General features: G+C 43.5%; 1 protein-coding gene across 1 annotated transcript in view; it reads left to right on the top strand.

Annotated features, from left to right (window-relative positions):
* gal3st3 (galactose-3-O-sulfotransferase 3) overlaps positions 1-6,835 on the top strand; it is a 54,115-nt gene extending 47,280 nt beyond the window's left edge. The window contains exon 3 of the mRNA XM_049568430.1: positions 1,656-6,835. Within this exon, the coding sequence (XP_049424387.1) occupies positions 1,656-2,994 (1,339 nt within the window). The 3' untranslated portion in view covers positions 2,995-6,835. The remainder of the gene's footprint in view (positions 1-1,655) is intronic.
* Positions 6,836-12,508: the final 5,673 nt, after the last annotated feature.

Genomic DNA, 12,508 nt, shown 5'->3' with positions numbered 1-12,508 from the left:
TCTGTTGGGGTACCTAGCACACAGATCTGGTACTAAAAAGTAGAGCTGTGAACACTGCAGTCTGATTGGTCAGTAGAGGACGGTCACTCTGCTCAGGGCTGAGTTGTGGCTGGTTTTGAGGCTCATGTAACCACTGTTCACACTGTGGAGAGTTTTATTAGTAAACTGTAACTATAAAATGAAAGGATGTTTTGCATCGGAGGGAAAATAACTTAATTCACTGGGCTGACTGCCGGCAATTTTTAAGGTAGAACGTTTACTCGAATGTTACTCAGTGTATGAGTTGAGGACATGAATCCATCAGCATACTAATTTCGGCTGAGTTATGTGAATGGAAGATATTCTAATCCTCACTCGGAGAAGGGCTACGGCAACACTAAAACCCTGAGCTTGCCTTAGAAAGACTAAACGCACAAACCTGCTATTTTTAAATATCCCATTGAGAGAGACTCTCACTGCAACCTATTTTATTTTGTTCTGAATGTTCGTTCTGTGGACGATTAATGAGGTGCAGACTGTGACCATCTGTGTCACTGGTAATGAGGAAATACAGTGAGTGCTGGACGGAGTAGTGAGTGACAACAACCTGCCCATATTTAAGAGAACTGTTTGCAGTGGAAACCCTAGGGTCTAGGTACCATGTCTGAAGGGTTACTTTTGGTTCCAAAGGTACCATACCGAAAGTGTTTGGTGGAAACGGGGCTAAAGAATTGATTGAGGCTGCTGTAGCACCGTGAATTTCACACCACTTGCAACTGCTAGCTGCCCCACCTCAGCGTCTGATTCACGAAATATATTATACTAATGATATTACAGCATAAACAAGCCTTTAAAGTTTTGCAGCTGAGTGCAATTTTCCCCTTTTTTTGCATTTGATTGCAAAAACACATTCGGCAGAATAATGGCAGCGAGAAAAAACAAACAGATTTTCAGACTGCGAGCTACAGGTCCTGAGCGATGAGGTGCAGAGGCATTCCTCAAAACTTCAGGCAAGGAATTTAAACATGACACAGAGAAGCCATATTTGCAATTCAATATCCCGGCCTGTCACTGTACTTGGGTTAACATCAACTGTCTGAATACAGAAATAATTTCACTGTAACTGCGTGTGACTATTAGCGTTGATCTCTGTGAATTTGTCTGATTTTGCAATGAGGCTCATTTACATAGAAAGGGGTCATTTTGCACCAAATATATGCAGATTACTTGATTTAAATACATGCAAAGAGCACAGGAGCACCGAGAGGTGATCGACTTGGCAGCACAGTTAGAGATGCATTTCACCCTTTGCAGGTGCTTTGAGATTTCAAGGTTTCTTTTTGTCATATTTGTGCAGGTTTAGCAGCTGCAAAAGCCTTCCAATCTTTTTGTGAATTCACCCGTCAGTTTCTGATATTCTGTCCTGTAGGAGCTTTATCCTGCCTCATTGTCCACCCCCTTTTCTCTGTCTCCTCTCATTTCAATTCCCCACATATACACTGATTTCTGCTCTACTGTTGTACCTCACTCCTGTCCTACACCTCCGTCTCTTCCATTATCTGTCCACTGTCTGTGCTATTACATCTGTAATGTCACCAAATTATTTGGAGTGGCTGCTCCTTTTTTGAAGCTAATGGAGCTTCAAATAAATGATTACTTTCTTTTTCTTTCTCCAGGACCATGGAGGCCTTCCACCTTGGCTGTCCTGCCCTCCGCTCTCACCCTGCCCCAGGCCTGAAACCTAAACACACCAATGTGGCCTTCCTCAAGACCCACAAGACGGCCAGCACCACCATGCAGAACCTGCTTTTCCGCTTCGCGGAGCGCAACAACCTCACGGTGGCGTTGCCCGTGCAGGCCTGCAGCCACCAGTTCTGCTACCCCCGCTCCTTCACCGCTCACTTTGTCCACCCACACACGCTGCCGCCAAACATCATCACCAGCCACATGCGCTTCAACAAGGCAGAGCTGCAGCGCCTGATGCCCAACGACACAATATATATCACAATCCTAAGAGAGCCGGGCTCCATGTTTGAATCCTTGTTCAGTTACTACAACCAGTACTGCCAGAGCTTCAAGAGGGTTCCTAACGGCTCCCTGGAGGCTTTCTTAGAAGAGCCCTGGCGCTATTACCGACCAGATGAGAAGGACTCCATGTATGCACGCAACACCTTGACCTTTGACTTGGGTGGAGACAAGGATCGCCCAGCAACAGATGTGGCGTATGCACGGGCGTTTCTGGCAGAGGTGGAGCGAGTTTTCTCCCTGGTGATGATTGCTGAGTACTTTGATGAGTCACTGGTTCTCCTTCGCCATCTCCTCTCTTGGGACCTGGATGACATTCTGTATGTTAAACTCAACATGCGGACGCCGAGCTCAAAGCGGAGCCTGACACCAGGACTTCCATCAAAGATCCGTGCCTGGAATTCCTTAGACGCACGTCTCTACGACCACTTCAACGCCTCCCTGTGGCGCCAGCTGTCAGCTCTGGGTCCTGCCTGTGTGGCACGGGAAGTACGACTCCTACGGCGAGCGCAGGAGAGGTTAATGAGAAGTTGCTTTGGTGGGCGGATGCCACTTCTCCGATCAGCTGCGCAGATCAAAAACAAGGATCTCCGCCCCTGGCAGCCTAGCGGAAAAGTCGACATTGTTGGCTACGACCTTCCAGTAAATCTCAGCCGTGGGTTCTCGAGCCAGGCCCAGGAGCTCTGCCTCAAGCTCATCATGCCAGAGGTCCAGTACACACGAGTGCTCCTACGCTCTCAATCACTGCGCTACCGCCGAGGCTACCAGCTCCGGCCCCCACAGCAGTCACATCCCCTCCAGCAGCCCATACGCACAGTCCTGCCACGGCATCCTCAAGTGCAACGCAGCCAACTGCCTCCTGCAGCCTCAGGCCCTGCATCAGGGACAGGCTCCACCTCCACCTCAAAGCCCGCTGTAGGGACTCAAGGTCGAACCACAAAGTTGGGACCTAAATCCTTGCAGACCCAGGCCTCACAGACAGAAAAATAGACTGGAATATAATAGTGCCCAATAGACTGCATTGTCCTACCCATCCTGACCCTCGAGACAATGTTGCTTGATTGGTGGGGGCTGTTGGGAACACGGGCGTCCTTGGGAAAAAGTCTGGGTTGCTCTTGAATCAGTGTCTCTTCTGCCCCTTACAGACTGAGTTTGGGATAAAAATAAATGAGAAACAAGTGAAAGAAAGGGGGCTAGACATATCTGGACTTGAACTTGAATCTCTCCCCTCTAGTCTGTGAAACAATATCAGGGTTGGCAGACACAAAAGTGGGAGAAATCTACACAAGGACTCGGCTCAATTGCGCGCCTCTGCACGCCCGACAACAGCGGATGGGAGAGGGTTTTAGGTGAAAGTGGATCATTGAAGCAAATCTGTTATGTGCGACCGGGACTCAATAGGGAAGTGGCGATATCGGGGGCCCATTGTGAGGCACAGAGTGGGCATTGTGTGTATCACACTGGTAGAGTATCATGTTACTTGCTTTCATTCTCTGTTTCTCAAGCTCTCTCTTGCTAACATATGCCACTTAAAGTCCTTGAGAGAGACATAATGACATAAAGGGATCAGCTGTCAGGCGTCCAAAGAGCCTCCTAAGAGGCCAGACAGACATTGAGATCACCTCCAACCATTAATACAACAGCACAATCAACAACTCTTCTTCTTCTCTTACAAACTCTAGAGCCTAAAGCGACGGAGATAGGGGGCTAAAAAGCCAGATAGACGAAGAAAGAGAGACTTCATACTAAAGACTGGATGCCATTAGCGCTATGACTCACACAGAGACAGAATACACACATCAAGCCTGTATCTCTTCAGCTTTCGACCTCTCTGCATCCTTCTCTCCATCCTCCATCCTCTCATCCCTGCTGCTACCCTCTGATTAGGCTCTTAATCTAAAGAGCAGCACCGACATCTTGTTTTCTGCACCTCTGATTGCAGTCTCCATCCTCGGACCAACAGCTGAGATCGCATCTTGCATCCTGGACACTTTGTAGGTTTCTAGACGTGGGGTTTTTGTTTCCAATCTCACTGCAATAAGATCTCCAGGCCTACGTTCCTATACAAAAGGCATGGATTTAATAACCTACCAGCAGCCCCACTCCGCGCACACCGGCACAAACGTGAAACACCTTCGCAGGACAAAGACTTGAGGCCCGTGGGTTGCAGTGTTTGAATATTTAATCGTCTCCTCTCACGGCCCTCCTATGGCTCGTGTTCTTGGGTTACATGGCCGTACATTTTCATTAAGAGTACAAGGACCGGGCGAAAGTGGCTCGTTCTGAAACTCGGAAATGCAGAAGGACAAAGCAAGAGCATCGATGAAGGATGCTTAAAGCCTCGTACGGCTGGTGGGCCGGCTGGTTTGGCTGTGATCTTAAAATGTCATCACTTATCTCAGCTGTGATCCATTTTTAATCCGTTCTGCTCATATTTAATGTGTCATTTATGTTCTTTTATTCCTCCAGTGATCAGCAGGACACTGCTAAGTGACTGGGGGGCGGAGGAAGGATGTCTGAGTGTATTCATGAGTGTGTGAGTGTGTGTGTGTGTGTGTGTGTGTGTGTGTGTGTGTGTGTGTGTGTGTGTGTGTGTGTGAGCCAGGAAGCAGCTCTATCTGCTTCATGTTGTATTTTTTTTCTCAAGGCCAGCCGAGTTGGCATGGCAACAAAGGAAATAATGTGTGTGAGATTTATTAAAACTATGTATTATTTATTATCGGGATTTAAAGAGTCCCATTACTGTATTTTTAACTGTTGTTTTTCATGAATCACTGGATAAGGAAACCTCATATGTTCGGCATACCGCTTCAGGCAGCTGAGGTGGAACAAGGCATGTGGCAATGATATAAAAAATTCATTCTATACATGTTTTACATAATGCAAGACTACAAAGACCACTTCTGAAAACCGCACATTAAAACAAGTGTAGTCACTTTAAAATTAATCTTTCATTCGGTGGTGCTTAAGTGCTCGACCACACAAAGCTTTTGTGGTTGGAGTCTGTCGCACTGTAGGTTACAATAATGAAAAACACACAAACCGCTGCTGCTCCGGCAGGAGTGGGAAGCGGAGCGGGCGGAAAACAGACCCGCATAGAGGATAAACAGTTTTATGAAGTGGCTGTGAATATCTGAATTCAAAGTGTGCTTATCTGAACTTACCGGGGGAACCTCAGCTTTGAAAGCACGAGATGCACAGCAGTTTTTATTTATTTACAGGGTGTTTGAAATGTGTTCAGATATGTGTAATATTTCTTCAAGGTACATACACTGCAAGAACTCACTTTAGAGGATAAGGCTGGCGTTTTTCTACACTTTTCTTCCTGTCAACAAATCCCACGAAAAAGGCCAAAACCAACAATGTGTCAGTCCGTCTGCCAGCTTCTCCACACTGTCTGTGGCACACGGCTTTAAGTGCATTGGTTCCTGCTGTAAAGCTTTAAAAACTGATCACAAATAAGTGGTTTAATCTTTGAAAAAGGCTCAGCAATTTTGTTAAATAGCTGGGCACTGTAGTTTTTAGCAAATGTTGCTCAAACAGGAGAAATAGTGCATTTATTTGGGACTATTTTCAGCTGCGGATGAATACACATTTAGAGGATTAATGAGTATTTCCAGCAGCAGAACTGTGCAAAATACAGTGCCCCTGTTTGTCGTAACGATGGAACATGTCACCCAGTGCAACAGTGGGACACACTGATGTGTTTTTGACAGTTGTCTGACAACAAGGGTGCGGTAGTACGATCAATCCATTGTTGGGTTTCGTCTTTTAATTTGATTTGTTCACAGTAGGAGGAATATAGAATATAACCATACTTATCCATGCTGTATATTACGGTACACTGTATTTTGATTAGCTTGATTAGCTGCTACATGTAAAGAAAGCATTCTGGCTTTGAATTAAACTCCTAAATTGCTTCAACCTGCTGTAAAATAATAAGAAAACACTTAATTTATATGTTTGTCTGTCACTCATTAAAGGGCGGGTCCATTATTGTGTTCTTATATCATTCTGTAGCTTCTCAGTAGTGTTGCTTATGTCTTCAAATCCAAAAATTCAAAGTTTGAACCTCCACGTTTTAGCATCAAAATGCTATTTTTCAATGCCCTTCTAAAAACGTTTGCCCACGTGACCTGGCAAAGGTAGATTAGCAATATTCAATGAGCCCTCTGAAAGCTAAGTAGCGTGTTGCTGTTGACGCCGTGTTAGTTTGGATCCGAAAGTCACACAATACCACAAACAAATTAAGCGATCGAAGCAGCGGTACAGCAGCAACTCCCGTGTTCTGCGAGGTAAAATTACAGGTTTTGTTAAAGGAGTCTGGTGGCTTTGAAGAGCATTATATTGTGGCGTAAGTTCCCCATTAGAAAGGGCTGTCTGACAGCAAGGTAAAGTGGTGAAATTATTACACTGACTATGAATAAGTACCTCACACAACACCTTTTAAATATACAAACTAACCCTTTTAGTTATATTTATTATTGTTATTATCAGCAATTGCCGCTCAAGCCTATGTCATTGCTTTTTGCTAACAGCTTAGTGGTCAATTTAATTTAAAAAATACCAGAAAAGAACACAGATGGACCCGCCCTTTAAACATTTAAGGAGACCAAAAGTGTTCAATATTAAATAGATGAACAGGACATTATAAGATAAACAATCATGTGAATAAATTTTGATAAATAAACTTTTTTTGCAGGTCATTTTTATTTCATACTGCTTTTAAAATTAAATTAAATTGAATTAAAATTTATTTTAATTTTTTTTAAAAAATATATATATATATTATTATTTCCAAATGCCACTTTTTTTTTTTTTTTTTTTTTTTTTTACCACAGTCTGTTTTTGTCAAACAAGTAAGGCAAAATCAGTCATGTTGCTTGGGTCTGCATTAAACAAATGCACTTTGGAAAAGCTACAATTTGGGATAAAACTGACCAGAAATAAACTGAGGAAAATCAGCATCCAACAATAATATTTCCAAATTTCATGGTTGTATTACAGATTGTCTCATATATTCATTTAATTCTGCACACTTTTGGTCTCCTCAGGAATTGTGTTTTTAACCTTAAGGTGGAGTTAAGGTACTGTCAGTACATTACTGTGGTAAAATAAACTAAAAAGTATATTATGAAAATGGGTATTTGCAAACACTTTACTCCCATGTCTGTGTCTGACAGGGAGCCAGCTGAAGAATATGTTTTTATTTCCTCTCAACTGTTCATTTATGATCCATTTCTTCACGGTTGTGTCTCTGTAAGTGCTGTTATGATTGTAGGAGTCGTTCGCCCGGGTGTTCTGCTTCTTGTGGGAGAGTTTCAGTAATGGTCATGCTGTCGTGTCTGAAGTGTCGACTGTTCTTCTTTGAAAATGCCAGAGGGGCTGTGAAACACTAAAATCTCATCATCTCCACATTAGCTGCCCCTTAATCATTTTTACTTTTTTAGAGCGACATTGCAAAGCTGTTGTTCTTTATTTTCGGTTTACTGAAACTTCTTTTCTTGTGGAGTCAGATAAACTTTTGGGTCTCTGCTGATGATGCAGGGAAGAAAAGAAAAACAGTTCACTGACAAAATGATGATTCTTTGACCGTATTTTCCTCTGTCTTTGATCTGCTCATGATTTACTCCCATCCTCTGTTTATGGACTTATCTGTGAACTGTGAAGAACGAGATGGGTTTTTTTCCCATTGTGGTGGAGTGGAGTGGAAGAGCTTGGGTGGGTGACGGGGCTCTGAACAAATGCCCTATGACAATCAGAGCTAGGGGCCCCAAAGCTGTGTAACAATGGACGGTGAACGGGACGAATAAAGTCTGAATGATTTCAATTCATCTGCGAGTGGTCACTTTTTTTGTCACTGCTGTTTTTCTCTTCGATGCTGATTTATTCAGATATGCGCAGACTTGAATTATTCAGGATATTAGAGCAATGCACACACACACACACACACACACACTTCATCAGCGGCGATACATAACACACAGAGACAGTTGCTCAATTAAGATTCTGATTCTAAATGGTTTCTATTTCCCCGAAGACCAAAACCAGACTTTTCAGCCGGCAATCAGTCGTTTGAAATTACCTCCATCCAGCACGCCCGCCTAAATGAATGAACAAATTGCTTCTCTAAGGGACAAAAAAACAAAACGCAACGTGCAGCGTGTTTGATATGAGTGTGAATGAGGCAATCATGACGCTGTGTCTCCCTCTGTCTGTCTGTCATTATGGCCTGCTGTTGCCATGGCGTTGTCTGCCTTGAGGTGGTCCTCTGGATGCTTCTGCACCTTTTTCTCCTCAAACCTTTGTTCCCTCGCTTTCTGATGCTCATAATCTTTAATATAATCATAGTTCTGATCGTAAGCATCATTATAATAGTTACAGTGACTCATAGAAACCAGTTTTGAAGTCCCTATTAGCAAGGCGAAGCAATTTACTTTATGATCTTGGCTTTTAGATTCATTTCTTACATATCAGTGCTGCACTGCTACAAAGGTGTGGTCTTGAAACGATGACTTAGAGGTAGGAGACACATTTAAAGTGCTTATTCTGTGGAAATACAGTGTTTGTTTATTTATTTATCTGAAAGGATTACTCTGTCCCAGTTGAGAAAGTACAGTTAATCTGATAAACTTCTGATTACTCACTGACGTCCAATGATCCCCAGTTAATGCGACAGCACTTGCACTGTTCAGGAGTTCCAGTTTAGTCGCTTTCTCTGATTTATAAACGTCCTGCATGCGTGATACGATTCCCTGCGACAGAAAGGCATACAACTGGTCCCAAAATGTCAACCTAAGGACGTCAAATTTGCACTCAAATTTGTAAATATCCAACAAATTTCGAAAGGCTGCGATCACATGACCAGTGCGCTGACGGCAGTTGACGGCCGCTGGATAGGAATTTACTTTTCCCTGGAGTCGTGTGTTCAGATCCATGTGGACTTCAAGTCACTGTTAGGTACATGTTCACCATCATTTTTTTCCTAAACCTAACCTCCGTAACTTTTCGTTAATTACGTAACTGTACGTTAAAGACATAACGTCATTCATGGGGAGCAAATTCGTAGGATAACAATGTGTACGAACCGTTCTATGAGAATACGTTGCAACCATTTAGCATGTGCTGTAGTTACCTTCTTCGATTTAATTTCATCCACAAGTCTGTGGTGATTTGTACACCCCAAATCGGTTCTCTGCCAGCTTTGACGATGCTGTTGCCCACTGACATCAGTCTGATTAGCTGCACCGTGTGCTCAGCTGGTATGCGGTAGCTAAAACTGGAAGTACATCAGGGATATTTTAATTCCGTTTGACACATAGGTGGCACAGTGCTGCAGCGGTTAGCACTGTCGTCTCTCAGCAAGAGTGTTCCGGGTTCAGTTTGCATGTTCACCCCGTGTCAGCGTGGGTTTTCTCCAGGTGCTCCAGCTTCCTCCCACAGTCCAAAGACATGCAGGTTAACTGGTGACTCTAAATTGTCCGTAGGTGTGAATGTGAGTGTGAATGGTTGTCTGTCTCTATGTGTCAGCCCTGTGATAGTCTGGTGACCTGTCCAGGGTGTACCCTACCTATCACCCAATGTCAGCTGGGAAAAAAACAGACTTGGTGTGCAAAGGCCTTTGTCTGGTTTATAGTTTTTCTTAAGTCCCTTTCTTACTGCACAAAAACCTATTAACATCTGGCTTTTGTAATTAATGAGAAAGGTTACATTCAGCACTCACTCCCAGGACAAATTACTGTGCATTAGGGTATTTATTGGCTCCACCTTGGCTTCGGTCAGCAGTGATGGAAGTACAACATCTGGGTAATTTTAGCCCCTTTTGCTGGCATGATGCAATGACAGGCCACCACCAAAAAACGTCAGTCTCCATCCAAGCAGCACTCAAACACCATTTTTACTTCAGTCAGCACTGAGTTTGAAAGAGAGACTGAATAAGTGACAGATATTCAGTTCAATTCAATTCAATTCAATTCAATTCAAAACACTTTATTTGTCCCGGAGGGGCAATTAAAAGGCACATAGAGTAGCACAATAACACGTACAATTGACAAGACAACATAGACAATTAAAAGGATACTACATGATATGCATTAAAATGCTTAAGTCCATGAAAAATACTATAAGTCAATCAATAAAGTGCATGGTGGATATCACCAGCCTCCATGCTGCTTTCTACTGGCACTAACCTGTTTACTGGTGCGTCTGTGATGTTGAACGTGGCACACCAGTGAGGTAATCAGAAAGGCATACTCGTGCCGCAGAGCCATGTACACAGCTCTGGTCTACTGGCACAAACCCACATATACACACTAACTTTAGTGGAAAAGAGGGTTTCAGTGTTAATGTCACTGCTGACATCTGTGAAGCAGGAGAGGGAATGTTGGTTTCCCTTCTGCTTATATTCACTACTCAGGAAATACTGATATAATAAAGACAAGATGGAGTTCTGCGTATAGTTATTGCACCAAGCAGCGCCACAAAGTACCTGACAGGTGTTCAATATGCTTGTGAAACTCAAAAACTGTCAGCAAAACATCTCTAAATGAAAACGACCATATTTGCAAGTTGCTGACTTGCAAATACCTTTTTGTTTAAACATTGTAGTTCTTTGCTGTTCTGATACAGCTGACTTGATGCTGCAGCATACAGAGATGTCTGAAAAGCACAGCGTCATTACCAGAATGACTGTTGGCATTACATGTTTCTGCAAACAGTTAGGCAGCACTATGGGGTGAACAAAACTCCAGCACTGACCCAAAGTAACCACATAAGACATCTTTAAAACACACAAATCCTTGGAAATCCCAGGCTGAGAGGCAGCAGGACCAGCAGACCCCACACCAGAGGCCTCTCTCCTCTGCTGCTGGCACAGAAGCCCTTAAGCACCTTCTCCATGCCAGGTGTGATGCACCTCGTTAAGTAATGGAGCACACCTGGGCAGATCTACAATGGAGGGACACACAAAAACCACTTGGTCATGGTTAGGAAAACATAATGTTCTGGCTTAAAATACTCGCTTTTGGTGGCACAGTTCTGCCGGAAATACAGCAATGTCTCTGTAAAGAACAACTGCTTTTTGTGGCACTATCCCAACAGGATGTCTCAGTAGAGGACAACCACTATTTATGACGATATCCCCGGTGGAAAGGCAGCAGCTGTAAGAAGATGTGGATGATACCAATGGAACCGTTCCGTCCCGTCCCCATTTTTGGTCCCCCCTCTGTTGGGGTACCTAGCACACAGATCTGGTACTAAAAGGTGGAGCTGTGAACACTGCAGTCTGATTGGTCAATAGAGGACGGTCACTCTGCTCAGGGCTGAACTGTGGCTGGTTTTGAGGCTCATGTAACCACTGTTCATGAAAGGATGTTTTGCTGCCTCTCACAGCAGCTGGAGTCGGAGAAACAGTACCTTTATTCAATGGCCCGACTGCCGGCGACTTTTAAGGTGGAACGTCAGCTTGTAATGTTACTCAATGCATGAGCTGACGACATGAATCCATCAGCACACCTTAAAGTTGATACCTAAACCCTGGTTAAATCCGAATTCGTACTAATGTGTAACACTAGTGATCACAATGTAGAGCTGTTTAATGGCGTGGACAGTTGCAAGTTGCTGCCCATCCTGCACTACATGAGTGTAGCATTAGAGCAAAGCAAACCCTCCCCACACAGAAAACACATAACAAGAACATCAGAGAGAATAATAGGGTGGGCAATAAAACGGCCACTCATTTGGGCTATCAGGCTACATGCACTGACAGGATCACATTTAACTCCCTAATAACACACAAACAAACACACAGCTGTGTACTGTGCTCCATGCACTTAAACGCATTAAATCTCCTGTTAATGTATAAATAGGCTTTTACACGTGCACATAAGGGCCTCTCAGACGCAAACAAAGAAAGTCCCTTGCGACGCAAAACCAAAATGAGACTTCAGAACACCAACAATGCAACAAACACACCACCACAAAGGATTTCATTGATTCCACAACCATGCATTTATATGTTGTGCACATGCTGTTCTGTGTGGCAATTTATAGGATTATTCATTTTGAAAGTGCACAAGAGGAACTCTGGGTAAATTGCCATAGCTTAGCTCAAGTGCTCTGCCTTGATTGCACTATGATTGGGCCTAAAATGTCAAGCACCTTTTCATCATGGAGGAGAAAGTGCATTTCCAGGCTTTATGTATTATAGCTCTGTGACTCCCATTGTCTGTAATCACAGGAAAAGAATCACGGCACTGGGATTAAATATGTTTACACTTGAACACCGCTTCTGATAGCCACAGGGTGAGTTTGGCCTTTGGAGCCACTAAATAGAATTTAATCAAAGTTGTTAAGAAAGGAAACTTTCACAAAGAATGTTGATATTGCTTCTGGACATTAGATGACTTACTGTCAAGGACGTCACACATTACATGACCATATTTCTATCTTGGCATCGACCAGATCGGTATATAAAACAAACAATCTGTGGACTTGAGACTTGGAC

The sequence above is a fragment of the Epinephelus fuscoguttatus genome, linkage group LG23 (assembly GCF_011397635.1).
Source record: "Epinephelus fuscoguttatus linkage group LG23, E.fuscoguttatus.final_Chr_v1".
In the NCBI taxonomy this organism is placed as follows: Eukaryota; Metazoa; Chordata; class Actinopteri; order Perciformes; family Serranidae; genus Epinephelus; species Epinephelus fuscoguttatus.
This window is presented reverse-complemented; position numbering and strand designations above follow the sequence as displayed.